Below are 26,688 nucleotides of genomic sequence, written 5' to 3'. Positions count from 1 at the left end.
GATCTTTTTCGTCGTTGTGCTTCGAATACATGCTTTTATACCGCGTATACCTTTTATAATCGTGTTACGTTCATTTGTTGAAGGTAATTGGTCGGATAGGAAAACTACCGCGCATGCGCCGATAAAATTAGGGGTCTCGAGGTTGGTGTTCAATGGACGTGGAATAGTTACGGGAGCCACTGAAAGATGGCAATGTTGGAGCGCGAGCTGCATTTCGCCGCGGCCAGTTCGATAAAAATCAGTCGTTCGCAGGGGCTGTTTTGGCGTGGTGTCAGTGCTGTGATTACTTCGTGACAAGTTCGCGTGCAATTCCGCGGTAAATTATCAGTGACCCGACCGCGGTAAGTACACGTACGTTTCTTTCAAAATTTCGCGAACGTCTTCTGTTTCGTATCACGTCCCGTGTCACGTACCGTGAATTTTTCTCGCCGCGACGAATAAAATCAGCTGTGGAACCGTGCATGTCCTGTCCCTGTAGAATGACCTAGAAAAGATTTGGCGCGTATCCTTGCAAAATTATCCCAACTCGTTTCCCGAATCCTTTCGCGCGGATGCCAAAAAAGCATCGTCGCGAAGGTTAGAACGCGTTATTTGTCAAGAATATTTTCGTGAAAGCAAGGCGGAACAACGGTTCGACTTCCTTGTCATTAGGGGGCCCGCTCGCAGACAATTTAATCCTCGTTTCGAGTCTGTCGTTGGTTCATCGATTCGCAATTATTCGTCGCTCGTAAACGATCGGCTGTGCACCGAGTTTTCGATAGTTCGAGGCAGTTTCTAATCGCCGACATCCTGACGCGTTTACACCATTCGCCGTATTATAATTCCGTATCCAAATATTACTCTACGATCGAATGGATTCTTTTGATAGTTTACGTTTCTACAGATTTAGCACTTGTTAAATTAGAAAATAATTTCTCACCGATATTACTGTATCTCATTCGCGCGACGACTCGAACAAAATTCATTTTTATTTTACCGTTAGGTTTTACCAAAATTGTATCGCTGACCGAAGTGCGTCCGAAAGAGACGTCCACGGTGTTAATGCCGTGTCGTTTGATCGTTCTGCCTTGTACAGGGTGGGGTGAAATAAGAATTCGAGTCAATCGTTATGTACAAATCAACGACACGCCGAAAATGTTTTACGCACAAAATTTCCGTCTGGTTGACGCGGAATTAATGTAAGTCTAATTGAAAGAGGAAATTAGACCGCTGCGTATCGCGTTTCTCTCTTTTTCATTTTAAACGCCCGACTCTCGAGCGCGAAGCTCGCTCGACAGTTACGTTTCTTGTTAGACTCTGTGAAGGTTACCCAATAGCATATTAATTATTCTACTCAGCAATTTTGATCGTTAGTTCAGATACGATCTAACGGTCGCAACCGCTATCCATTTCTTTAGCGTTACTCGCCCGTTGTTTAACGCTTTTAACGATCTAACTGGGTAATGGTTCTCGCGTTAGGGATCGAAGCTGATATCCAATTTCTTTTCTTTCGTTGTTCCGAATCTTTAATTGCTATTTTTAGGTTATGGTTAGTTCTTGCAAGCTCCGAGTTGGGGTGTCGATTGTTAAGACGTGCAGAATTTTTGTAAAAATAAAAGACGAGAAGATAGTAGAGATAACTAAAGGAATATCGTAGACGTTAATTAAGAAAATTAAAAACTACTCGTGTGGACTTTCTTCCCTCGACCGACTAATCGATTTGAATTAACCGCGGAAAAAAGGTGGCGTATAAGATTAGCGAAACATATTCCCTTTTTGGTAGGTATTAGCATGTATACAGGTTACGAGATCAAGGACGAAGAAAGATATAGTCACCGACTAAAGACTAGATCGCTTAGGGTGGCTAAAGTTTATTAACCTCTCCACTCTATGGAAACAGGGCGTTGTCTTTGCAAATCTTTCGCGTTATTCGTTCGCGTTCGCGCTCTTAGGACAATTAACAAGAAAAGATTTCGATTCTTTCGCATGTTTCGCGATGACGTGTGTGTCCCGATGCGTACGTAGGTGTGCACATATAGGTGTTTGTGCGTGTACAGTATACGGTTTAATCGATCTCGTGCTGTGCCAACGTTATCACATGAGAACGGAACGGTAGAGTGGGTAGGATGACACCGACACGAAAAAATACGTGCTATAACTTTAACGAACGATTATCGGAACGTTTTTTTTTTTTTTTTTTTTTGTCAGAATACTAGAAATCGTGAGTCTGCGTTGAAATTCAATCGGAGAAATCGCGATACCGTAACGATCATTCTTTTCGTACGATTAGTCTCGGTTTATGAATTAATTTCTTTGTACATGAAGATTTACGAAAATCGGTCGATTCGTTAAACGAAAGGAGAACAGTTCAGAAACATTTTTAACCGACTTCGAAAAGGAGAAGGTTACTCAATTCGACACGTACAGTCAGTGTAACAAGTATTCGTACTGAAACCATTTATTTTAAATTGGTTGCTGTACGAATACTTATTACACTGACTGTATATTTTTTTTTTGTATTTAATTCGTATTAATCGACTGGTTCAAGGATCCAGTTGCGAGAATAGATAACACGTCCACCGCCAGACTAGTACTCTTGAAAATTTCTACCGTAATTAAGTTTTGTTTCCAGACTATTGGAAATAGTCCTTCGGATGCGCGACTCGTTTCGTAGATGATTTCGCTCGAAAATGGCAGCGCGGAAGGAAACGAGCACCTTACCGATCCCTGGTCCACGTTTAACGAAATGCTTACATACGTCGGCGATCGCCGAGGGCTGTTTAAAAGTCAAAGCAGATTACCCAAAGGTTTAACCCCGCCGATTTCGTTGCCTAACGAACCCCACGGTGAAATGTAAAGAGAATAAGTTAAACTGCGAGCCTTTCGCGATTAATTGTCCACGCAACTGGCTACGTCCAGCGCAATTACGCGCTCGAAGCATCCTGCTTCGCATCCTTCACGCGTCACAACCACCCGTTCTCTTTTTTTTTTTTTCCTTTTTTTTTCCTCCTCCCCCCCAATGCTCTCCGCATCGTTGCATCCTCGTGGATACTCGTGTGTCGTTGTCACGTGTGCCCAGCCGGGACACGTGTGCCATCGAGACGATTCTTTCCAACCCGATGCCTCCTGGAGATTCCACGACGTTTGAGTTCTCTTAGCGATTCGGTTTATCCGTGGCATCCGTTCGCTCGGTCATCCGTGCGATAATCGTATTCGACAAACATTTAACCCATCGCGGGAGGTGACGTCGCAAGTTTAGCGAGCTTTATCACCGGTTATACAGGGTGAACTTACGAGAGTATACATTTGTCTTTTTAACACGTTCACGATCGGAGAGAATTCCAGGGAGGAACAAGATATAGATAATAAGTAATAGAAGCTAGAATTAAATAAGAATGTACAGGGTGTCCCAAAAGTCGAGGAGGAGCCGGAAATGGGAGGTAGCTGAGACGATTCCGAACAACAATTTCCTTTGCAAAAATGTCTGATGGAGCTTCGTTGAGGAGATATTAAGAGAAAACCCCGACCAATCAGAGCGCGCGTAGACCGTTCGAGCGGCTGCGGTAGCGAAAGCTACGCGCTAGGCGGCCGCGCTCATTGGCTACCGCGAGCGCTGTATCGGCATCCTCGCGCTCTGATTGGTCAGTCTTTTCTCTTAATATCTCCTCAACGAAGCCCCATCAGACATTTTTGCAAAGGAAATTGTTGTTCGGAATCGTCTCAGCTACCTCCCATTTCCGGCTCCTCCCCGACTTTTGGGACACCCTGTATATATATTCTTCGCGCATTACGTATATTTTTTGTGCGTTCTCCATATTAATACGCGCGATATAGTGGATAAAAACCGCAGTCTAGCGATCGGAGAGAATTCCAGGGAGGAATTTCCTCCTGTCGCCATTTGCACAGTTTCCTTTCGCGCGTCAGCAGGGTGGAAACCACTTCAGACGTTATAACACACCAGTCCTCCTACTCCAATGAGACGTCATCGTCCCGATGATTTCAACGTGAGAGTGTCCCCTAGAATCGTAGGAAACGAGTTTCTGCGCCATCGAAAGTGTTCTTGTTAATTTATTTCTCGTTTTACGATTCACTCTCTAAAGTCGCGATTCATCACAGCTTTATACACCCTGGCATTATTACTGATCGTTAACTCGTAACGCGATAACAGCGTCTCCCGTGATTCCACGCCGTGGTATATTCGCCACGGTGAGAAAAATAAAGGAAACGGCGGCGTTTTTCCATTAAACGAATTCGTTCGACTTTCCAGATAACGATTGACTCGAACTCTTGTTTTACCCCGCAGTCGACTCAATTTGAATATTTCTTGTTGAAAAAATTTGTACAGACTACTCAAGTCTGATAAAATGCAGAAAATAGGATAAATAGTTCGATAGAATTAATTATTTTTTTCCATCCTAAAAAGATTCACGAAAAATCGCTTTTTTATAAATCTACTAATTCAGGATATCCCCTTAACAAATGTTAAATCTGTGACGAATGAAACGAATTCGTTCGATCCATTCTTGTTACACGAAAACGGCGTGATTTGTCTCCTGTGTCGAGGCTGGTTATTCGTCAAACTTCTCTTTAAAAATACAATTTTACGAATCGTGGAATCGAAGAACAAAAGTTTCTCCGGCTCCTAGCGTGTTACGGCTCGTCGTAAATTGCATGGCGAGGCTGTGCCCAACGTGGCAATTTTCATGGAACCCTTACGAGTCCCTAATGGAATCTCAGCGTTCCGTTGGAACTCGATTAAGAAAACTCGCGCCTAAACGGTCGTTCATATTACCAAGGAGTTGAATGGCTTCGAGCGGCAAGCAACGGCTTTGCTATCGGAAAGAGCGTCGTGTACGCGTTCGAACAGGATCGGTGCAGGTGGAAATTACGCTTGGATCCAGCCTGTTCTTTGGATACGTTCGGACTGTCGTTACGCTTAATAATAGTTCAAGGCTTCTGGCCACCCTGTGCGATCGCCAGATGGGTACTATTCTTGAAAGAAAAATTAAGTGAAACATTAATCAAGTAATCGCAAAAATCCATCGCTATTCCTCAGATAATGTATCTAAAAGTAACGTGGACAAATTTCAGAGCAATCGGACCGCACGTTTACTTTCTTCTGGGATTATCTCGAAACTACATTTTTCGAAATGGTACACAACGTAAATCTCGTAAACTATCGGTCCGATTGCTCCGAAATTTGTACACGCTACTTTTAGATACATTATCTGAAGAGTAGCAATGGATTTTTGCGATTACTTGATTAGTGTTTTTTTTTTTTTTTTGACGATTTTTCTCGCAAAATTTCGGTGAAAAATAAAGAAAAAGTTTCATCGACTCGCCATAATTTTCTTAATGGTAAAATAAAAAATCCACTTGCTACTCTCTCGCGACAAACTCCAGAGACAATCTAATATTTTTTTTTTTTTTTTGTCTTTTTCACACGCAACCTAAAGAATATAACGAAACAGCCCAAGCGCGTTTCGCGCCGAAGGCCTTCGCCAAAATTTTCGAACCGCCGCCATTTCTTTTTTTCTTTCTTTTTTGTTATCTCAAAAAATTTGTCATAAAAATATTTTTTCCTACACTTTCGCATTTATGAATTTTTTTAAGAATCTGGCGAGCGCTCAGGTTGGCCAGACCGCCTTAATAGTCGGACACTTTGAAATTTTCGCATGGTCGCTTTAGAATTTTGTTCACTTTTCGGCGATACTTGGCCAAGTATCGGCTAGTCGTCCGAATATAAAAGTCGCTCGCGTTTATTCTCTTCTTTCCCTGAAGTTTGCACGTCCGTCCATTCTTTCTCCCTGTTGGCTGGTGTCGTTCCGCTGCTCGTCTCCATATAGCGTTCCGTTACATCGTTAAGGGCCCATTATCCAATCTACAACGATGCGCATACGTTCGCATACGCGTACTCGTGCACCACTCCCATGGCGACGTCGACGAGCCGACGTTTACGTTTCACACGGAGGCATCCGGTGGTTCGAGCGTGTCAACGTTACCGAATTATCGTGATTTTCATATCAGCGTTCGATAGAACTATCTATAGTTTCCGAGGTCGTGCGTAAAAACGTTCGAGACGTCGGAATGGCGAATGAAAGCATCACGCAAAAGTGCGTTACAGAGGGAGGTTTCATCCCTCGATCTCGTGACTCATCGCAGCTGAGAACGATACGTTCTTCGTCGCAGTGATGAGCAAAACCGTAGGCATCGAATAAATCTGAAGTTTGCTGATACGTTTGTCTCGTTTCCTCTTTGGAACATTTTCCAAATTCGCCACTAAATGTATCCGCTTTGAGTTTTTCATTTTTATTAATTATTAACGTTTTCAGCCACTAACTAGCTTAACGTTGAACTAGCAGCGTCACGATTTTCTTGAAAATGGTAACAGGTACGGAATTTCTTTTGGTGGTACAAATCGGTACAAAATAAGTACTAAATATTCCACTAAGTCCGATACGATTCTGCTGATTTGGTCCTGCCAAGCTTAAGAGAGGTGCAAAGGCAGGTATATCGACGATAAGCAAGATTTATTTGGAAAAGTTCCGTCAGCCATTTCTGGCCGACCGACTTGTTAAGAACTGCTACCAGCGTAATTGTGCCACACGAGGAATCGTCGTTCCTCTACGAGATCTACGGAAATTCCGTTGGCTCGTGGAACAAATCGATGCTTACGGAAACGCCACCGTTCCTTGGATCAACCCGTGAAGTGGTAGCATTCACGGTTTGCAAAGCTCGGGTTGGCGTGGATGATTCTCCATCTTTCCAACTCGGCGTTCTCTCTTTCCTTTTTTTCCCTCTGGTTTTTTTTTTTTTTTTTTTTTTTTTTTTTTTTTTTTTTTTTTTTTTGAGAGGGGTACACCACATGGTTCACTTTGGCTCCCGGGAAAATCGACGACGGCCCCGTTGCGGACCGGGGAAAAAGAAAGAGAAGAAGACAATATCGGTTTTCCTACTGAAACGAGACCTACTGGAACAGTTAGAAGCGCTCGCGTTTCACGGTTCCTCGTTCCCGCGGAAAAATCTTTCCTCCGGAATAAAGCTGCGAAATGTCCTCAACCATCCACGAGCCAAAAGAAGAGATAGAGCCAGAATTTCGGTCGTTGGCTCGGCCGAAAAGGTCCGTTCGCATTTTTAATTCGTACATTTTGGACGAACAAAACTTTCCGTACAGCACGATCGAGTAGAATCGAAACTTTTAAATAATATGCAGACGATTCTCAAAGATAGAAACGAATTTCTCAAATTAGTAGATATATTAACGAAACATGAAGCAATGGATAAATTGTAATTGAATTGTAGATATTAACGTGGTCGCTAATAAACCAGACTGCGGATCGTTGTGCAAAATAAAATGTTCGCGAACGTGCCTAAAAAAATTGAATCCTAAATAGGAATTTATTTTATTCTGCAAATATCATAACATGTAGGAGTGTAAACGAAAAATAAGGCACGGGGATTCGAAGCCACGATCCTCGGATCCACAGTCGACCGCTTTACCTACGTTTCGTGTTCTTATTTGACTCTTTATTGTTGGGTATGGGAGGCGCGGTCACTACAAACATGAACGTTACTTTCAGTCTTTTTTATATTCTTGCATATTGTTCGCATTTTTCTAGGTTCTTGCACATTCAAATTTCCTATGAATGCATCAAGATCCGCAGTCCGCTAATAACCATATAGTTGATGCGACTTTAAACAAAGTAATTAAAAAACAGAATAACTTTCCCCAACTTTTGGGCAAATTCGTGATTCCACGCTGATATAATATTATGAAATCGATACGAATAGATTCGCAACTTTGATTAGATATTTATTTCTATAAAGTAAGTGTCCACGTACACCTCCGACACACCACCGTACACGTCCGTGGCATCTTCTAAAGTAAAATGAACGGCGGGAGGGAACGTCGCGATGCGTAAAGTCGGTAGAATGGTGTCGTAGTACACGAAAATACAGTTGTGCGTACATCACTCGGCTCGGGAGTACAATGAAACACGTGAAAGCGTAGATGCACGCGCGTCGCATAAAAGGTGAGTACGTGCATCGCGGCGCGGCTCCATTGTGAGGCACTCCCGGTCGTCTCGTTTCGCTGTGCATCGCTTTATATGCGACGTACGAATTCAGAGCTCGCGAAAATGAGATTCGTTTCTTGCTTCGATTGGTTGATTCGACCGGTGCGTCGACCCCCGGCGCGACACTACAATTTCTTCTACTTTTTTCCTTTTCATTCCCGCCCGCGACACGCGGCAATCCAATTCTCTCGGTGGCTCGCTCGAAATCCCAGCCGCGAGAGAGAAATTAATTTTAATCGACCGGCTCGAGGCGAGCGACCTTTTTCGCGAAATCTCGGTGTACCGACCTTGGCTGAGGGTACCTAAAGGGGTAGCTTTCGAAGCTTCGACAAAATCTTTGTTGCGCTTAAGGGGAGAGTCTGGTCCGGCTAATGTATTTTTCTAATGCATATAATTTTCAGGTATAATTCATTTTTGTTATCGAAACGTTTTTTTTTACATATAAGGGGCCGTTCAAAGAAGAAAACTTGACAGTGTAGATTCAATTTGAATGTATACATGGGGTGTCCCAAAAGTCGGGGAGGAGTCGGAAATAGGGGGTAGCTGAGACGATTCTGAACAACAATTTCCTTTGCAAAAATGTCTGATGGGGCTTCGTTGAGGAGATATTGAGCGAAAACACTGACCAATCAGAGCGCGAGGATGCCGATGCAGCGCTCGCGGTAGCCAATGAGCGCGGCCGCCTAGCGCGTAGCCTTCGCTACCGCGGCCGCTCGAACGGTCTACGCGCGCTCTGATTGGTCGGGGTTTTCTCTTAATATCTCCTTAACGAAGCCCCATCCGACATTTTTGCAAAGGAAATTGTTATTCAGAATCGTCTCAGCTACCTCCCATTTCCGGCTGCTCCCCGACTTTTGGGACACCCTGTATATAGATATAGTAATTGCAAGGAAAGAATTCGGTGAAAACGGTGGGACGCATCATCGAATTTTTATCCGATTCGCTTGATTCAACGCTTAAATTGAAGGTAATTAAGTTTATATGCTAACGAACCTCGACTCTTAATGAATTATTATTATAGCATAAAGTTATTGCAAAATAACGGCCGACATGCATCGTTCATTTTCATGCTTTTTGCCGGCGTTTTTGCAATCAACAATTTTTTCTTTTGCAAATTTAGGTTCATACGTACATTTTACGTACCTACTGAAGAAAAAAGTTTTCTAATTTTATCTATCAGACGTTTTCCCAGGGCCGAGAGTTCTTTCCTTGCGACTACTATATCTGTATATGTATATATTCAAGTTAAAAATCTACACTGTCAAATTTTCTTCTTTGAACGTCCCTTTATATGTAAACGAAAGTTTCGATAACAAAAATTAATTATATATCTGGAAATTATAACGATTTGTTCCTGATTGTACACGTATAATTACGTATACGGTTAACAAAGAAAGATTCTTGTTCAAATTAGAGGTAGCCGAGCGTTCGCGAAACTCTCTTTTTGAATCCTTCAGTGGGCAAACGAAGAGTCTGGAAACGATCGCTCGAATAAGAGGTGACCGCGAAGATTCGCGAGAAAGAATACTTACGACTCCGCTCGAATCCGTTCCAAGTAGGTTGCCGAGAGTAGCGCAGCACGCTGGCTTTTTTGACCCACTTCGAAGCTCGCAAGCTCTCGTAACCTTAAAACAGCACTGCTATTCCAGTCCTGTACTTCTACGCGTTGCAAGAGTTCGATCGCACGGCATTTGCTTTCTGGCGTGCTGTTATTTGTAACGCCACCCGTTATACATCTTTATCCGTATCCCCCGATTGAGTAAATTTACTATAGGTCGCATACCTTTTCACAAAGCTGCCAGAAACGACGCCCGACATTGCATTTCGCATATAACAGCTAGAAAATTAACCGTTATTGTTAATCGTTATTGTTAATTGTGTACGTTATTCGAATCGACGACCACCCACGTTGTCACCTCGAAAATAAAAGAATTCGCAAACCGTGCCTGATTATCAATCAGTGATTAACCCTTCGCACTCGAGAGATGAGCAGATCTACCAGCGATAACGTTTCTTTAAGTTTAATGTCTTTGAAACTAGAAGGGTCAATGAAACGATATCTTCGAAGTCGATCGAAGCTTAGCATTCGTGGCAGTACAGAATGCATTAGGTGGACTGGAAAGTAATGTCGTTTCTGGGAATCACGATACTTGTTTATCGTTCGTGTCAGTTCATTTACTGTTATCGTTCCGTCATTGAAAGTTTGCAAAAGGCTGTTGGTAACGAGGCTGATTACGTAATTGATTAAAAATCGGAATTAATTAAGAATGTATTTGTTTGAATTTAATGGACAAGAAGTGACATTACTTTGCGGTCCATCTAATCGAACGTAGAATGCCAAGAAAGCGTCTCGAGTTGCTGGTAGATACCAAAAAAGAAGATCTCGAGTGCAAACGGTTAACACAGAAATATTGGTGGACCTTTCGGGCGCTGCTGAATTCCACAAAAAAAACGTTCAACGCTGCAGTAAAGAAGTTTACGGGCCTCTAAAAGAATTTCGCTTTCTCCTTGGTCTCGACGTCGCGAATTGTTATTTCCTGCTTCCACTCCGTTCTAATCTTCGATCCTTCGGCTCGATTCCGATCCCCAGTCACGGTCCGATAACAGGCGCGTTCCTACGGTTTAATGAAAATTGATAACAGGCTCGTTAAGCCTCTTCTCGCCAGAGCAAAGAGAAATCGACGGCTGCTAAGCAATCGATCGGTCCTCGTGCCATTGTCCGGGCTCTCCCTTTTTAGGCGGTTTAGTATCGGAATTGTAAAAATCACGTTGCAGCCTGACGATCCGATGCAGTGTTGCGCGATTCGTCGTTATTAAAAAGCCTCTTCGGGATACCTCAACAACAGCGTTCAGGGAGGCGGAGGCCTGTTCCTTTGGCGGACTCGAGTAATCGCCGCCGATAACGAGCACTGGGTGCTCCAGATACAGCGAAATCGTTATTGGAAATATCCCCGGCACTAGTTTCGCGTTTCCCGTGGAACGTGACCCGTATTTGCAACAGGACTGCCACGAAAAGTTCGTCGACTGATACGCGACGGAAAATTTCCACCTTTTCCCAGATCATTTTCCAAACTCGATCGACGAAGAACGCCAACGGTGACGTCTTACGTGTTATTAACACTCCAGAGAAAATTAGAGAAAAATCATACTCTCTCTAATTAATTTAACTATTGGCAGAAGTTAATATTTAGTTGGCCCCTATCGATAGATATCGAAATATTCACGGATTTCTCACGATTAATGTCCCGAATGAATAATTATTCCGAACCGTAATCGTTATCAATATTTAATCGAAGACCAAATATAACCGTGTGCATCGTAAACATTTAAATACTTCGGAGATGCACATGTTTAACACGTTGAACACGTCACCCATATATATATATGGGTGACAGAGCTTCTCACCGAGGAACTTCAACAATTCATTTTAAGAACCGAGTGTTAATGAGAACGAACCTGAATAGAATTCGTGAATTTTTATGGGAACATAAAAATTGGTAATACGACAAATGTTGGATTCTATAATTCCCAGTAGTCTCGATACAAAAATCTTAGTCTTGCACACATTTCTATGCGAATCAGTACGAGAATCAACGTGTTGATGTATTTCGAAATTTCAGATTATCGTACCAATATCTCTCGAGAAAGTAATATTTCCGGTCATAGAAAAGTTGAGATAAAGTAACTCGTAGAATGACTTCGTGTCTGGAAATATTATTTCCATCGATCTCTGAAGGGGCCCGACTCGCCTCGCGTTTGACCGACAAGTACCGAAGCGCGTTACGGGAATCTACAAATCAAATCCCAGAGGAGCAGTGGTCGCGTAGTTTACATATCCCTTTCCGAATCCCTTTCAGTGGTTCTGACATTCAATCCGTGTACGCCACGCGGCCCATGATAAATAAGCGCTCGTCGTAATTACACGTTGCGATTATTGTAGAGTATTATACTCTCGTGCCAAGAAGAGACCGCCGATTCTATCCTTGCACGCAGAGGGACATTGTTCTTCGCGCGGCAGTATACCAACGTCGTCTCACGTTTCCCACCGGGCCCGACCGCCGTGTCTCGAACCTGGACACAATCTGGAAACAATCTGTACTCGGTGTACTTGCTGTCGCTTAACGCGTTGGTCGCCCAATCCAGACGGTATTTTTCATTTAGAGAGTAAAAGAACGAATTCGATGAAACACGAGATCTAAACAGGATTCGTAAATACCGATGTTAGAAAATTGAAGACTACGGCGGATGTTAACACTTTGTCTACCGGGCTATTTAGAAACAGACTTTAGGGACGAGTCTGGTCCAGCTGATGTATTTTTCTAATGCATTGAATTTCCAGATGTAATTAATTTTTGTTATTGAAACTTTTTTTTTTACATACAAAGGGACGTTCAAAGAAGAAAATTCGACGGTGTAGATTCAATTTGAATGTATACATATATCTACCGGTATAGATATATCTATAATATATTATATATATATATTATATATTATATATTATCATCAATATATTATATATATATTATATATTATATACATTATATATTATATACATTATACATATATATTATATATTATATACATTATATATTATATACATTATACATATATATTATATATTATATATAATGTATATAATATACATATTTATATATATTATATATATTATATATAATGTATATAATATATAATATATTATAGATATATCTATAATATCCAGACTCCCCCCTTGATTCAAAAAAGAATTTTCTGCAGCATCATGTGCCAATCTAGGCTGACAATAATTCCTCCATACTGTTACTGGGTACACTGAAAGCCTAGACTGTTTCCAAACACTGAACATTGTTCGTAGACAACCATCGACACAGTAAATGAATTCGAATAGCTACATACTGCAATTAAAATGCCTAAAAATAGGCTCCCGGCAAATAAAGCGTCAAAGTATCTAATGTTCGATGGTCGCCGAATGATTTACGCGAAATGAAGTAACAGCATTATCCTCCGTCACGAACGCATAAAATTCGCGAGTCCATAGAAACCGTCCAGTTGCTCGCTCGCGATTCTGGTTACTTACAGTTAACTTGAAGCTACGCTTGAAATGAATTTAATTTAATAGAGAGTAAAAGAATAAATTAGACGAGACACGAAATGTAAATAGGATTCGTAAACAGCGTCGTTAGAAAATTAAATACCAGATAGCAGATTAAAATACAGCAGATTAAAATACAGTTGAATTATCTATTTTTCGTTGGTCGCCGAATGATTTACGCGAAATGAAATAACAGCATTATCCTCCGTCACGAACGCATAAAATTCGCGAGTCCATAGAAACCGTCCAGTTGCTCGCTCGCGATTCTGGTTACTTACGGTCAACTTGACGCTAGACTTGAAATGAATTTAATTTAATAGGTAACAACGACGATTATTATTCGCGGCACGGATATTATCTCGGCCCTGTAGCCTACTTAAAAATGAAGATACGTAGAACGACGTAATAGAGATCACGCGAAGGCCGTTAATTAAACCGAGAAAATCTGTGCGTCGCGTCGCGTCTAATGGGAACGCAAGAAAAGAAATTGCGAATTCCGCAAGGGAAGTCGGTGTAACACGAACGCGCCCGGCGTAAAAGTAGATTTTATTCGATGCACATGTCCAGGACGGACAAGAACCGGAATGCTCAGAATGTTAATCGTTTAATGGGGTATAATCGGTTAATGGGAGCCTGCATTCAGCCGAACCCCTCACACGTGCCGAACGCTCGCGATTCTTCGCTTTTACCTCTTCGTATGGTCTTTATCCGAACGACAAAAATCCTCGACGAGAACGTAAAGGTAACTTCTGGACCTCGTAAAGCAATGATTTTTAACATCGTGGAGCGTAAGAGCTATTACGGTACAAGACGATGTTACTAGCAACGCCTTCTGTCCCGAAACATTCGCTACGCGTCGGTCTCCTAATTTATGCACGTTTCCACCTTGTTTCTCGGGTGTGTAAGAGAGACTCGCAGAGTCGAGGAACCACGAAATAACGGAGATATTGAATAGGCAGAAGGTGGAATGATAAATGGTGGCGACCAGCAGCATGGTGTATGAGGAGATCGTCGGGATACGGGGCAGCTGACCCCAGCCACCGCGCACGCTTTTCACGCGCGAGATGCCCCACAGCTTGAACTCCGCTTCCGCCAACTCCGCCAACACGGGACCGAATCACCAGGCCTACGCACACCAGCCTTATCATCGACCGAACGGAGATGGACTCCAGCCAGAGGTATCTATCGTCTTTTTCGTTGCACGATAATATATTACTATTCTCGCAAACGAGTCTCACTGTCGCTAATCGTCGCGTCGCGAGGTGGCTTCACATCGCGTACCGATTCTCCTAGTTTCGAGTCTAAGTCTTTAGACGCGAGCCGTTGCTTCCATGAAAGTTCTATGAACATGAATCGCTGTGAAAAGCCGAATTCCTAAACGAATCCACGGTATTACCGCGTGATCGCTTATAGACAACTCGAAACTGACCAAATATCTCGCGTTAATGTCGAAAGATGGTTTATCGTTTATCTGTGCGTCGCGTAAATAAATATCATCGTTGCGAGTGCGACGGTTCATTGCCTGCAGAATCACTCGCACCGAGAATTCTCCCGATCCGACGCCTTCTTTTCCTTTTCCACTCGACGAAACAGAAAGATTCGCTTTCTCGAGATCGGTTCGAATAAGAATTTTTACTCGGTAAACTCGTAGCTTCTCGACGCCTGTTTTCCGATTAAACGAGAACGATACTTGAACGTAGAAAGAGCCGGTGGATTTCGACACGTCGCATCTACGCGGTGCACCGGCCGAGGTCGAGGCACTGGTGCACAACATCAAAGAGGTTGCGCAGCAGTTTCTTTACCACTGGAGAACCTTTCCCATCGTCCTTCCGCCGTCGCTCTCCACGTGCGCGGAAGGTGAGGACACGCTCGCCAGGAAGAAACACCACCTGAGAGACCTCTTCGTCGCGCCTAGTTTCGACGAGTTGGATTCGGTGGCTGTTGACAGCAAGGGCGAGCCCAGGAGGCTGACCAAGAAGCAGCTGGAGAGCATCAGTAAGAGAGGGTAGGTTCCTAGGGTTGCAACGAGATGCGTAGTATTCCTCTATCTATGTAGATGACAGTAGAACCAGAGTCTTGAGACTCCCTTGTCACGTCCTTGACCCATCAGTTGCAACACGTTCAGCAGAGCGGTGCATAAGCGTCGAGCGGTGCTGTTCCGTTCTTAAAAAGGCGCTGTCAGGGTACCGGATAACAGGGAACGTCCAATAGACACTTATCTTCGTTTGAAATATGGACATTCCCTGTTTGTTAGTAAAATGTCACGTGTCTGAACAATTGACAAAAGTGTATGAAATTTCAGGGAAATGTTGTAATTAGGACTGAAACTGTTTGGATGTATCTGTTCTGAACTACTCGATCCGTATGTCTGGATACATATACGTATTTGTAACATTCAAATATTACCACTGTCTAGATAATTGATCGGTGCACGCAATACATGGAACTGAGGAAACGGCATTGGACTTCGAATACCAATCAGATCGGGCTTCTTGTTGCAACTTATGGATTAATGACACCCATACTTTCCCTAACAATGCTTCCAGACAACGTACGGTAGTCAGTGTGTTGTTTAGAACTAGTGGTTAGTCATTTCACATAATATGCACAGGTATACTCACCTGTATAGAAGGTCGTCGATATACTAATACTAATGTCAATGGACGTCTGTTGACTAGGCTTGTACGAAGCTCTCACAGTGCAAACGCTAGACTCTTATTAGGCCATAGGAAATACAATATGTGGTAGAACCGTTAGTAACGTCTTTTCTTTTGAAACAATATTAAAAATACTGTTACTGGTAAATGTCTGGAAAGAGAACTCGTTGAAAATGAAATAATCGTTTAGCTACGAAGAAAACTCACGGTAGAACCATTAGTAACGACTTTGCCATTGAGACAATATCAAAAATACCGTTACCGGTAAATGTTTGGAAAGAGAACTCGTTGAAAATGAAATACTCGTTTAGCTATAATAGAACTGTACCATCCGTACGTACGAATGTAAAGCTTTTGATAAATTGCAGAGAAGTTGAAAAGGAAGTAAGGATAGCGGGGTGAAGTTACAATAAATTCCCGATCGGTGGTCTCGTTTTCAAGATGATACATGTTCTCTCGTGTCCGATGATATTTTAACAATGTTTGTAAAGCTTTCAGAAGGAGAAGTACGGAAAACCGAAGAAGCTGAATGCCACTCAATTGGAGAGCATTCGAAGATGCGGGTATGTCATACACCAGCGTCACACAATATTCAAAGCATTCGTTGACCGAATGTATATCGATATATATTTTGTACAGCGACGAAGTAGACATTGAAATCACTCGCTCTCATGACCTAACGATGGACGATCTCCACTCTTAACAATTTTTTAACGACGCACAGAACTCGCGTCAGCATGATTTCGATCAGCCCTGTTTCAAATTCATCCCCATTTACTAGTCGTAATTCGAGCGTTTCAAAACGAGCCATTGTCGAACGCGATGCTCGATCCATGCAGAGGTTTGGGTTCTTACTATTAGAATCGCCGCAGCTTTTTTTTTTTAACCCTTGTGATTAGTTTTTAACACGTTCGCGTCGATGCGCGTTATCCACGACGGTTACAGGGTGGACAGCGGACACGTTGAAAAGCGTAGAATCCACTCTCGGCGTGAACGTGTCGAGCAACCGTGGCATGACGCAAATGTACATAATAATTTGCGAGATCTTATTGTTTGTTGTTAGAGCACAATGTATACACACATGTATGGTGTAGGTCACTCCTTTGTTTCTAGCGTTAGAATGTGCTTGTACCGTAGCGAGAAATTTTCTTGGCTTTAGTTCTACCAACGAGGATAAACAACGTAATAGATTAATGTTTCACGTTATCGGAGGAACTGCGATTGCACGAAAGTTTCGGGGATTTCGTTGAAACGACATTAACGACGTACTTTTCCAAGAAACTTTTGTTCGTAACACGTGTATGTTAATGTTTCATTTACGACGTAGACAAGATTCTGTATCTAGACTCTCGTCATGTTTTCGTTCTAGCGACGCTCGCCTTCATAGAAGATTCATTTTCCAGGGAGTTCGAAGTCGATTCGATTAATTTCGCTGGTCAGACCCATCGATGGAAATTAAGCGGTCTTCTTCAACGTGGACGAGATCGAAGGCGAGACGCGTTGCTTCGCGATCTTGCTTTGGCGACCAGATTCCTTGTAGTTACAGCAAAAGCTAGACTAGTCTCCCATTGCTTCAGTATTTCACAGTCTCTGAAAGCGCTGTTAACGGGGCTATTACGGCTTCTTGGTAAGCTATTACCGTTTCTTTAGACCTCCGCAAACTCTCCAGACGCTGTAATTCTACTAATTACTAATTTATGTTCAGACATAATAATTGGCGTGCCGTCTCTTCAAGCGCATAACCTGGATGCGAAAATCAGGGAGGAACGTTGCCGATACTTGGTTGCCGAATTGGTGTGCAGGGTAAGGGTCTGTTTGTTCTGAAATATTATGTATTACGTTGTCCCAAAAAGTTTCTCTCGCTTTATTAACAAGTAATACATGCACGATAGTTTATGTTTCATGGTACATTACTGGATTGTGCACGATTCATTTTCCTCCATTACTGTTACAACACGAATATCTATGAAATTAGATTGTCGATTTATGGAAACACGACCAGATCGAATGATTGAGTGCAACTAGCGAAAGAAACTTTCGGGACGGCCTGATATTATTACTAGACTGCGGATCTTTACGCATTTATAGGAGATTTGAACGCACAAGTAGTTACAAAATGCAAACAATATTCAAGAATATAAAAAAGATTGAAAGTAAAGTTCATGTTATAATATTTGCAATATAAAATAAATTCCTATTTAGATTCAATTTTTTTTAGGCACGTTCGCGAACATTTTATTTTGCATCGAGATCCGCAGTCTAATTATTACATACATAAAAACTTTTTTTTTTCTTTTTTTTTCTTTTTTTTTTTTTTTTCTCTAAATAATCCAATCTGCTCTTGTGTTACGAACGCAGCCAGAATATGAAGATTCTCTGGAACTTCTGTGCGGCTTTGTCCGAAAACAGCTGCGACGAGCAACCATGGAGAAATTCGAAGTGGAACGAGAATTGTCGCAACTATTGCCCATCCCGGTTCCTTTCGTATTTGGAACGCCCGGCGGAGCGGTGGTTGACCTTAGATTATTTAGCAGGGACATAATCAGAAAAGCTTTACCGATTCTAGTTGCTATTTTGGAGAGAGAGACGCGAGGCTGGTTTCTTCATTTCAGAGAAAGACTGATATCGGAATTGAGAGCGCGGAAGAAGCCGGATGAAGAGATCGAAAAGGTATAAATCACCCAGAATATATTTAATCGAATTTTTCTTGAATTACTGTTAAACTGTTATTACTGTCGCAACTTTTAGGAAGTTAACGAAGCTGTTATGCGAGAATATCTGCAGAGGGTCTTCTCCAATATTTTGTCGCATCCGGATATACTTGACCTTGGGACTGGAATCGCTCAACTTCTCGTCCAACAAGCACAGTCGGTTGTGTTGATGCATCGAGCGGTAGAAACAGTGCAACGTAAACTGTTGCAAACTAAAGAGTCGCTGAGACGTCATATCGAAAATGAACACCCTGTCCTCTCTCGAATAGAACCATGGATGCGCGACAGAATGAGAGAAGTCGAAGACAAGTTTATAGAAGAGTGCGAGTGGAGCGCGCACGAAGAAGCTCTAACGCTGTGCACTCATCAAAATTTACAACAGACGGTTTATTTCCTTAACCGTGATTTAACATTTATGAAAGAGGTGCGTAAAATACGTTAAATGATCTGTGGTCTAAGCAATACCGTTACTTTTATTATGGAGAAATAATGCACTTTCAGCGGGAGCCAGTTTTATTGAAAGAACTGCGCAAAGTAAAAACACCCACAAGGAGTTTCCAGTGGCCGACTCAAATATGGCTTCCAAAGAATTGGATCGTTAGGCGAAATTTCCAAGGTCAGTCTGAAGTTATACCAACGGTGCTGAGTACCACTCCGACATCCATTACAACGCCTCGTGCTGATCCGAGTCAACCGGTCTTCTTAGTCGAAAGAGAAATCGTACATACGACCACTACGAGGTTCGTCGTTGTCGAACTATCCCGATTGATATTTATCGGATTATTAACCGATTCTAAAATGTTTGAACAGATGGCCTATGTGGCGTTGGATAAACTATGTAGCTAGGACATGGTGTTGGACTTGGAATGCAATGTTCTTGTTAGGTGTAGCAGTGCCGTGGTGTAGTCCAGTCTCCATCCGGGCTTTGTTACTTGTCCAACCTTTCACTCCTGATCTAGAATTAAGTCAACTAAACGGTACCTTGTTTCCCAGAAAGTCATCTCAAATGCCCACTCTTTGTTCTCGATTGATAGCTCTTTGGAGACATATTAGTAAAAGCCGAACACATTTCGAAACGGAACCGGATACTGGTAACACACATTTTAAATACAGTACCGATACACTCCGTGGGAATATGTTTCTTCGCCAACTAATTTATTTCTTATTTCACCGTAGGATTTATTGGAAAGGGAATGACAAGGCATTTAAACAGGTTATGGAATTATGGCGTGAAAGGACTTCTAGGAACACTCGGGATACTGTTTATTTTTCCTGTCATGTGTATACTCACAAGTCTGGGATCACTCGTTATTGCGCTTACTGCGGTTTTGTGGTTCGTTGACCGAGCGTTGCGTTTTCATTAATATTTCACGTTAGTTCATTTGAACCGCTAATACCGCCTTAAACCATTTTAGGATGCCTTTGATTACTTTGACGTTGCACGCGTTCATGGCGCTTATAATGGATCTGGATAGTCCAGAACCAAGTCGAAATCGATACTTAGTCATTATGGAAGCGTTAATTTGGAATATCGGTGTACAAGGGTGTCTACAACCAATTGCAGCGTTAATTGTAGCTCTTTTTTTGTGTCCCATCATTTCTTTTGTGATACTTACAGGTATGCTAAGAATGAAATTGACCAACCGCTAACACGCGTTCGCTAAAGTTCTATGAAATATATCGTTATTTTGTAGTTGCTGTGATACGTTACTGGATCAGAGTGGTCTGGGACACGGCTATGTTTCATTTAGTAATAAAGAACAGGGGTCGTATACCTGCCAGTGATAGCTTTGTGGTTAAAAGGATAGCCGGGCCAGGATTAACATCTGATTATTACTATCAAGTATGTGTCAGAACGTAAAATTAATAGCGATCCCATCGCTGATCGTTTCATTCTTATTCACAGATTAGACCAGAGCAAGCATTAGCTGCATTCGAAGCGAAATTAGAGTTAGACGAGCTGTTGGCTTTCCAACAGGAAACAGAACGATTAATTACTCAACCGCAGAGAGATTTTACTCAGTTTGTAGAAGCTTGTTTTGGCCCATTTGCCGCTAGTCTTGCTAAAGCGAAAGACCCGTACAAATCGCTTGAAAAAGAAGCCAAAGATTTAATTGCTGTGTTACATGAAAAATTGGATAGACGTAGGAAGAATTTACAAACTGGACTCGCAATGGTCGTGAGAAGTAAAATAAAACTTACCACCTTTGACTTAAAGGTGATTACCGTTTGTAATTCATTCTCGAAAATTGTTCGTAATTTTGAATTTATCAATTTTCAATAATAATAATGTAGGTAGTCATACAACAAGGAGCTCTTATGCTGGAACGTCTCTATCCTGCTCACGTGTTCGCGAGATTATCAGGAAACGAAGAGGATTTTTGGGAAAATAAAGGTTTAAGCGTCGGTGACTGGGCTGGTTTAGCCGGTCTTATGTACGCGGATATTTTCAGTTTAAATTTTCTTCAACCTCTCGACGATATGGACACAAAATTTAGGTTAGAACCTCATCCAGGCGTCGATCTGTCGCGTTATACGGATATGGTTCACAGCACCGAACTTGGTGGAACCAATGGCCCAGATTTGCTCGGAGCCGTATATGCACCACGTGGAAATATACAAGTTTATAGCCCTTACCTGGAAGTTTCAGCTTTCAACCCGCGAGCCAAGCAAACCAGTAGCAGTAGAAAGTCTGACAAACGATGGTAAACTATGATGTCCTATTATATATTTTCTATTAATCGAGTTACAATTACTACAGAGGAACATGAAAGTTGTTTGTTTTCCAGCGATACTGGGGGGCTGTTAACGTCAACGAGAATTAAGAAACGCACAACGTCAACAAATGGAACCACAGAAGCGCGTTGGCAACCGTGGAAGCGACAAATTCGTCCTTACAGTGCGGAAAAGTTATTGATTCCGCTTCCTATTCCGCATCCGGCTCATATTGCTGTTACTATTCACAATCGCGACTCCGAAAGTCCGATTCCTCTTGACTCGGAGCTCTGTCAAAACATACTAAGAGCAATTGAAGAGTCGCCTGGTGAAATGTCTACCGAGTATGTTAGTCGTTACAGAGGCGCGGGGGATTCTAGCTTTGATTCAGTGGCTTCGCACTCTTCGGTTTCTGTTGAGACTGGCTTAGACAAAGACAATGAAACGCAAGAAACCGCCACTACCGAGAAGGAAGGTGAAACTTACCATTGGACTTTATCTAATTGGGGCGGTGGTATGACGAGAAGAAGAAATAATTCTGGATCTATAAAAGTTGATTTAGCATCTCCAGAAGACGTTACTCTGGACACGGATACCACCAGAGTGATGTTCAGTACATATGGAACAACTGTTTAAATTTAGTTCGCTGTTACATCAGGTAAATATATATATAATAGGTGCGAATAGAAACGAATAAGTATAGATTAAAAATCAAGTAGAATTAGATGCGATTTTGTTGTCTATATAATTTTATAAATTTGCATTTATTTATTTAATTTTTATTCGTATGAAGTAGATTAAGTAAAATTTCTCTCATCAAACGAGTTTTAAATTTAAAATCAATTTTATCTAAAATATCCAGGAAAGCTTCATTTGATCTGCATATTATTATATACTTTTTTTAACAATATATTATCATCATTTTCACTGTAGCAAGATGTCATCTTTTATGCCTACTTAAAGATCTTATAAATCCATCCTTAAGATAGTCCGCGATTAATGTAAGTTAATCGGTGGCTATTATTAAAAGTATTAATTTTTGTTGAAAAATTAAGTGAACTCTTGTGGTTGATATAACGATAAGTATAGAATGCTCATCTGCAAAGTCTGGGATGTCATTACAGATTCATAACTTTTATGTATACAGATTATGAACAGAGTCGAATAATTAGAATTTTAGTGTATGAATGGTTAACGCCATTAAAAAGCCTCTTTAAATCTATGTTGAGAAAATTATACAACATTCATACTGATATATTGTATATAGATAGTTAATTGTATAAATAAACTTGTTAATGTAACGATACCTCAAATAAATTTTCTTGTTGTTTATGCTAAAGGCCATTTACATAAATACATAAAAGTTTGCTCTCTTTCAATATTTACATAATTCATATGAGATAGAATCATAGCGGTATTTCTTCCGAAATTATTCGTAAAATTTCAAGCTGCCAGTATAATGTATATACATAAGTTGACAGTCATTCCTTAAGATTATTTCCTAATAATTTACATTATTCCTTAATTTAACAAACGATATTCAACAAATTCTTTATCGTTAACAGTTAATTGATAGACCTACGTTCGAGATTTCAAAATTGTCGTTTAGATATCATGCATATAGTAACCAGTTAACCTTAGGCACGTCTTTGAACGAGTGTAAACATTTTTTAAAATCATTTTTCGCTAATTTTAATAGAAGTACTATTAATGTGTATGTACATAAGGGGATTACACTACATATTTCAATGTCAAGTAGTTGGGTTATGAATTGAACTTTAATTAAAGTTGTACAATACAAAATACAATATCTTCTATTGTATCGGGACTATTAGATCGTATTACGGAAATGGAAATTGAATAATACAAAAATAAATATTATAGTATTTTAATATTTCGATATATTCATTGAAACATGTAGCAATATATCCATATAAATTTGCAGTCGCACAATGTAAAATGCAATATATATCGCAAGAAATTGTTTTTGTTTGCGTTACGGCACTAAAAAGATCGTGCCTGAATACAATCGAATAAAGAAAACATACAATTTTAAAGTTACTGTCCGTATTTAAAAAATACATTTTAGTAAATGCAATTAGATATTTGAATCCAGACGTCGTAAACGATAGGAACCAGTGTTAAGCGATAATAATTATACAATTGTCCTTTTTGACCAGTTTTTGTTTGCCGTCAAACTGAACTAAGAGTAGTTAAGAATCTAAGCGCTCCGTTTTTGAAGGAAAGGCACATTTTGGAAATTGCCTCCAAATTTACTAATATAACGCACAAATCCATCCAATGGAAAACATCCAAAGAAAATACTGTTATAGTTTTTATTAACTATACAGTTAATTAATAATTGCATAATATCCATCCAGGAGTGCTCAATATTGGTACGAACCTAAGTGTGTCTGATGGCAAACAGAATAATGCAGTATATACAAATACGAAACCTCTTGTAACAATAATGTTTCAAAATATTAAAAACCCATGTTTGCAGAAGAAAATGATTTTAAATCGAAAAATTATCGTAGAATACCGTAATGTTATTACTTCTTACAGAAAACAAATGATGCATAAATGAAATGAAATGAGTAGTACATATTGTAATAGGTATAAAAGCTATAGGGGAAAAATTGTATCGTGAATGTAGCATTAATCAAACATGCATACGTACAAACCAAATGTGTATTATTTTCATATACTGTAAAGGCATTATATTTTTATCAGTAAATGGTTCGATAAATGGTTTGCATTTAGTTTGTCTAGGTATTGAATATGAATCGCACTACAAGACTTTCGTTAAATATTCCATAGACAGAAAAGTAATTGTACAAAGCCGAACAAGTTATGAAAAAAATATATAGAACATTTGCAACATCACCGAAAACGAAGATAAACTTAAAATCGTAACTAGTTATACAGAATTTACGTAGGGATCTAAATTACATATAGACAAATTATAGCACCAAATGTCTACTACTTAATATTAAAATACCACTTTTCCCTTAAATCTTGATTTTAATAACCGCTATTACTATGTAAAACTGTATAATACTATTATCATGTACACCAAGCGTACTGGCATAATGTAAAATATTAGCTGTACTCCTTCGCAATTGATTATAAAATATTTCTTATAACGATTCCTTTTTGTCGTAAACAATTATTTATGTTATTGTCATAATGTAATTAAAATGCCTTCGTCTTCTTCTGCACACTTTCAATCGTTGTATGTATGTTTCTTCAAAATATTATCGTATTTCTTTACGTTTTTGTATACATTAAACATAAGTGTGACGAAAGATATGCGTAAATTTTCGTTTACATCCTTTTTATACATACCAAATATCTTAAATACTCAAAAAAATGTTCAGATATCGCTAAAGGATAGGAAATATACAGTCTTTATTCGTTTTTCGCATTTATCTGCAGAAAAATAATTCCCTATTTTACAATCATGCAAAAGAATGTGCAAACAGTAATCGTTACTGTCACGTTCTCTTTCTTTCTCATTAATTTTTGAAAAATGAATAATCATCCGAATGTTAATGTCAGGCAATGAATTTGTACGAATCACTCGTCGAACTTTCTGGACAAAACGTGATGCGTATTTTCGTTCCGATTGGCTTACAGCTCGATGCTCTGATTCGCAATAGACACGGAATTGCGCATGCTTTGGAAATGGTATATTCCAACCATACATAGGTATCGTTTGAACTAAATATTGTAAATCTTCTAGCGATTTTTCTCAAATGTAATAAAAAAAACGTTAAATGATATTCGTTTAACGAGCGAAATATATTTTGTAAAATGTTTATTCGGGTAAAGAAAAAATTTGCTCGGCGACAATGTACGTATTTCGATACGTTGATTCGGAAGAGTGGGGGTACAGAAAGCGTACCGCTTGTGCGCGACAAGCTAGTGTTAAACGTTGCATATCGCGGTTTACAAATCACGAAACGTGGTCCGACAAGTTTAGACAATCGTCATCGTGAAAAAACTGACAAAGCTGACCGTACTCAACACAGGTATCTAAATATGTATCGGAATCGTCGCGAGGAAGCGATAAGAGATCATTCATACGCGCAGCCTTTACGATAACGAAACTTACGTTGGCAAGGAGTAAACGTGCCTGTGATTATTCAAGTACGATTGTGTTAAAGAAAAAGCAAGTTGTGAAACCCGTAGCATCAGCGACCAAAGTAGTAATGCAGTTTGAAGTTAACACGGCGTCGGAGTGAAAGTGATACGGCACGAGAACGTATTCTACCATCGAAACTACGTAATCGTAAATGTGCCCTTACGACGAAGAAAACGAAACCGCGTTCGATTTGATTCTTTTGCAACGTGGAAATAATTTAAAAAATAACATTGGCCGTGAGTCACGATCCTTCGTAATGCATATATTTTTCATTGGACAAACTATATAGTTTTCTTTTTTTAAACAAATTCTACACAGATACGACATACGTTCTTACAACGTTAAGGGGAAAAAAAGAGAAATAAGACACAGAAAAAGGAATTACAGTCAAGTATTTACGCGAGAAGTGGAAACCGATATATGTCGAATTGGAAAAAATGATCGAAAACAATTAGAGTTGGAAAGTAATATAAGAAGAGCACGTAAAATCATACGTGTAATCGATATTCGATGGATAAAAGGTATCAAAAAAAAGATTAAAGGCAGTCGGGTTGGTGTTCGCAAAAGGCGCAGTTACACGTTGCCGAATCAGATTCAGCGAGAACGTAGCACAGAATCGGAACTCTCGATCGAAGTCGAGCGCGTGGGAATCGATCGTTGCAATTTTCGACGTACGTTCCCCAGCTCTTTTTCGTTCCCGATAGAAGGGCGCTGTACGGCGATCACGTTTCGCGGGGGCCGTACGAAAAATGGTGCGACAGGCGAAGTGAGAGAAGTCGTCGAGCGTTTCTTTTTGGTCTGGAAATACCGGCATTCGTACGGGAGCGTGTTTACGTGCGGGCGAACCAAAACATCAATGACCTTGAAAGAGGAGAAGTCACGTGACCGTGAGAGAGCACGAGGATTGGACAGCCGAGGCGCATATAATGTGTATTGCGCCGTGCGCGGCCTGCGTCCCGCATTCCGTGTCCGATAGATGGTAGAAGGTTTAGCGGGGGAAAAGGGGCGAAAGACAGACTACGCGACGGCAACGACGACGGCAACGACGAGGACGACGAGAAAGACGAGAGAGATTGCCGTTCGCCCGTACGTTCGTGTGTGTGCGCGCGCGTTGCTCCGTTGTGTGCGCCCCCAAGATGAAGTCCGACTCTAAACCTTTGTTGACAGCTCAGGCGGAAAAGGCGAATCATTACACGTAAGTAAGCGCCCGCCGGGCCGGTCGCGTGCTACGTGAGAAAAGTGAGAATCAAAAAAAAATTGGAGGCCAAAAAGTGCGTGATCGAAAGTGGAGTGCAAAACACGAAAAAAAAAATAA

At 40.8% G+C, this 26,688-nt stretch overlaps 1 protein-coding gene across 5 annotated transcripts; it reads left to right on the top strand.

The window, feature by feature from the left end:
* The first annotated feature begins 95 nt into the window (after positions 1–95).
* LOC128891906 (uncharacterized) lies at positions 96–26,688 on the top strand. Of its 5 annotated transcripts, XR_008460949.1 has the most exons (17): positions 96–341; positions 14,103–14,321; positions 14,844–15,148; positions 16,292–16,363; positions 17,204–17,427; positions 17,506–17,603; positions 18,159–18,470; positions 18,549–18,935; positions 19,013–19,251; positions 19,322–19,602; positions 19,688–19,844; positions 19,927–20,129; positions 20,206–20,354; positions 20,418–20,729; positions 20,807–21,216; positions 21,301–25,609; positions 25,692–26,688. XR_008460949.1 is itself a non-coding variant. In XM_054151854.1 (16 exons), exons 2-16 carry the CDS (start codon positions 14,208–14,210, stop codon positions 21,860–21,862), a joined length of 3,825 nt encoding a protein of 1,274 aa, XP_054007829.1. In that variant the 5' UTR covers positions 96–341; positions 14,103–14,207; the 3' UTR covers positions 21,863–26,688. The 5 variants fall into 5 exon arrangements, 4 of the variants coding, with proteins under 4 accessions (XP_054007829.1, XP_054007830.1, XP_054007831.1 ...); XM_054151854.1 differs by having other exon boundaries at positions 21,301–26,688; XM_054151855.1 differs by having other exon boundaries at positions 14,099–14,321; positions 21,301–26,688.

This window comes from Hylaeus anthracinus, unplaced genomic scaffold (assembly GCF_026225885.1).
Source record: "Hylaeus anthracinus isolate JK02 unplaced genomic scaffold, UHH_iyHylAnth1.0_haploid 12002, whole genome shotgun sequence".
Taxonomy (NCBI): Eukaryota; Metazoa; Arthropoda; class Insecta; order Hymenoptera; family Colletidae; genus Hylaeus; species Hylaeus anthracinus.
The sequence above is the reverse complement of the archived record's forward strand: the minus strand, read 5'-3'. Positions and strand labels throughout refer to the sequence as shown.

Excerpts from the sequence above, each read along its gene's own strand:
- LOC128891906 (XM_054151854.1), top strand. The coding sequence starts at position 14,208 with ATGCCCCACAGCTTGAACTCCGCTTCCGCCAACTCCGCCAACACGGGA. Across the intron at positions 16,364-17,203 it reads GAGAGCATTCGAAGATGCGG|GGAGTTCGAAGTCGATTCGA; the intron begins GTATGTCATACA and ends TTCATTTTCCAG. Across the intron at positions 20,730-20,806 it reads TTACCACCTTTGACTTAAAG|GTAGTCATACAACAAGGAGC; the intron begins GTGATTACCGTT and ends ATAATAATGTAG.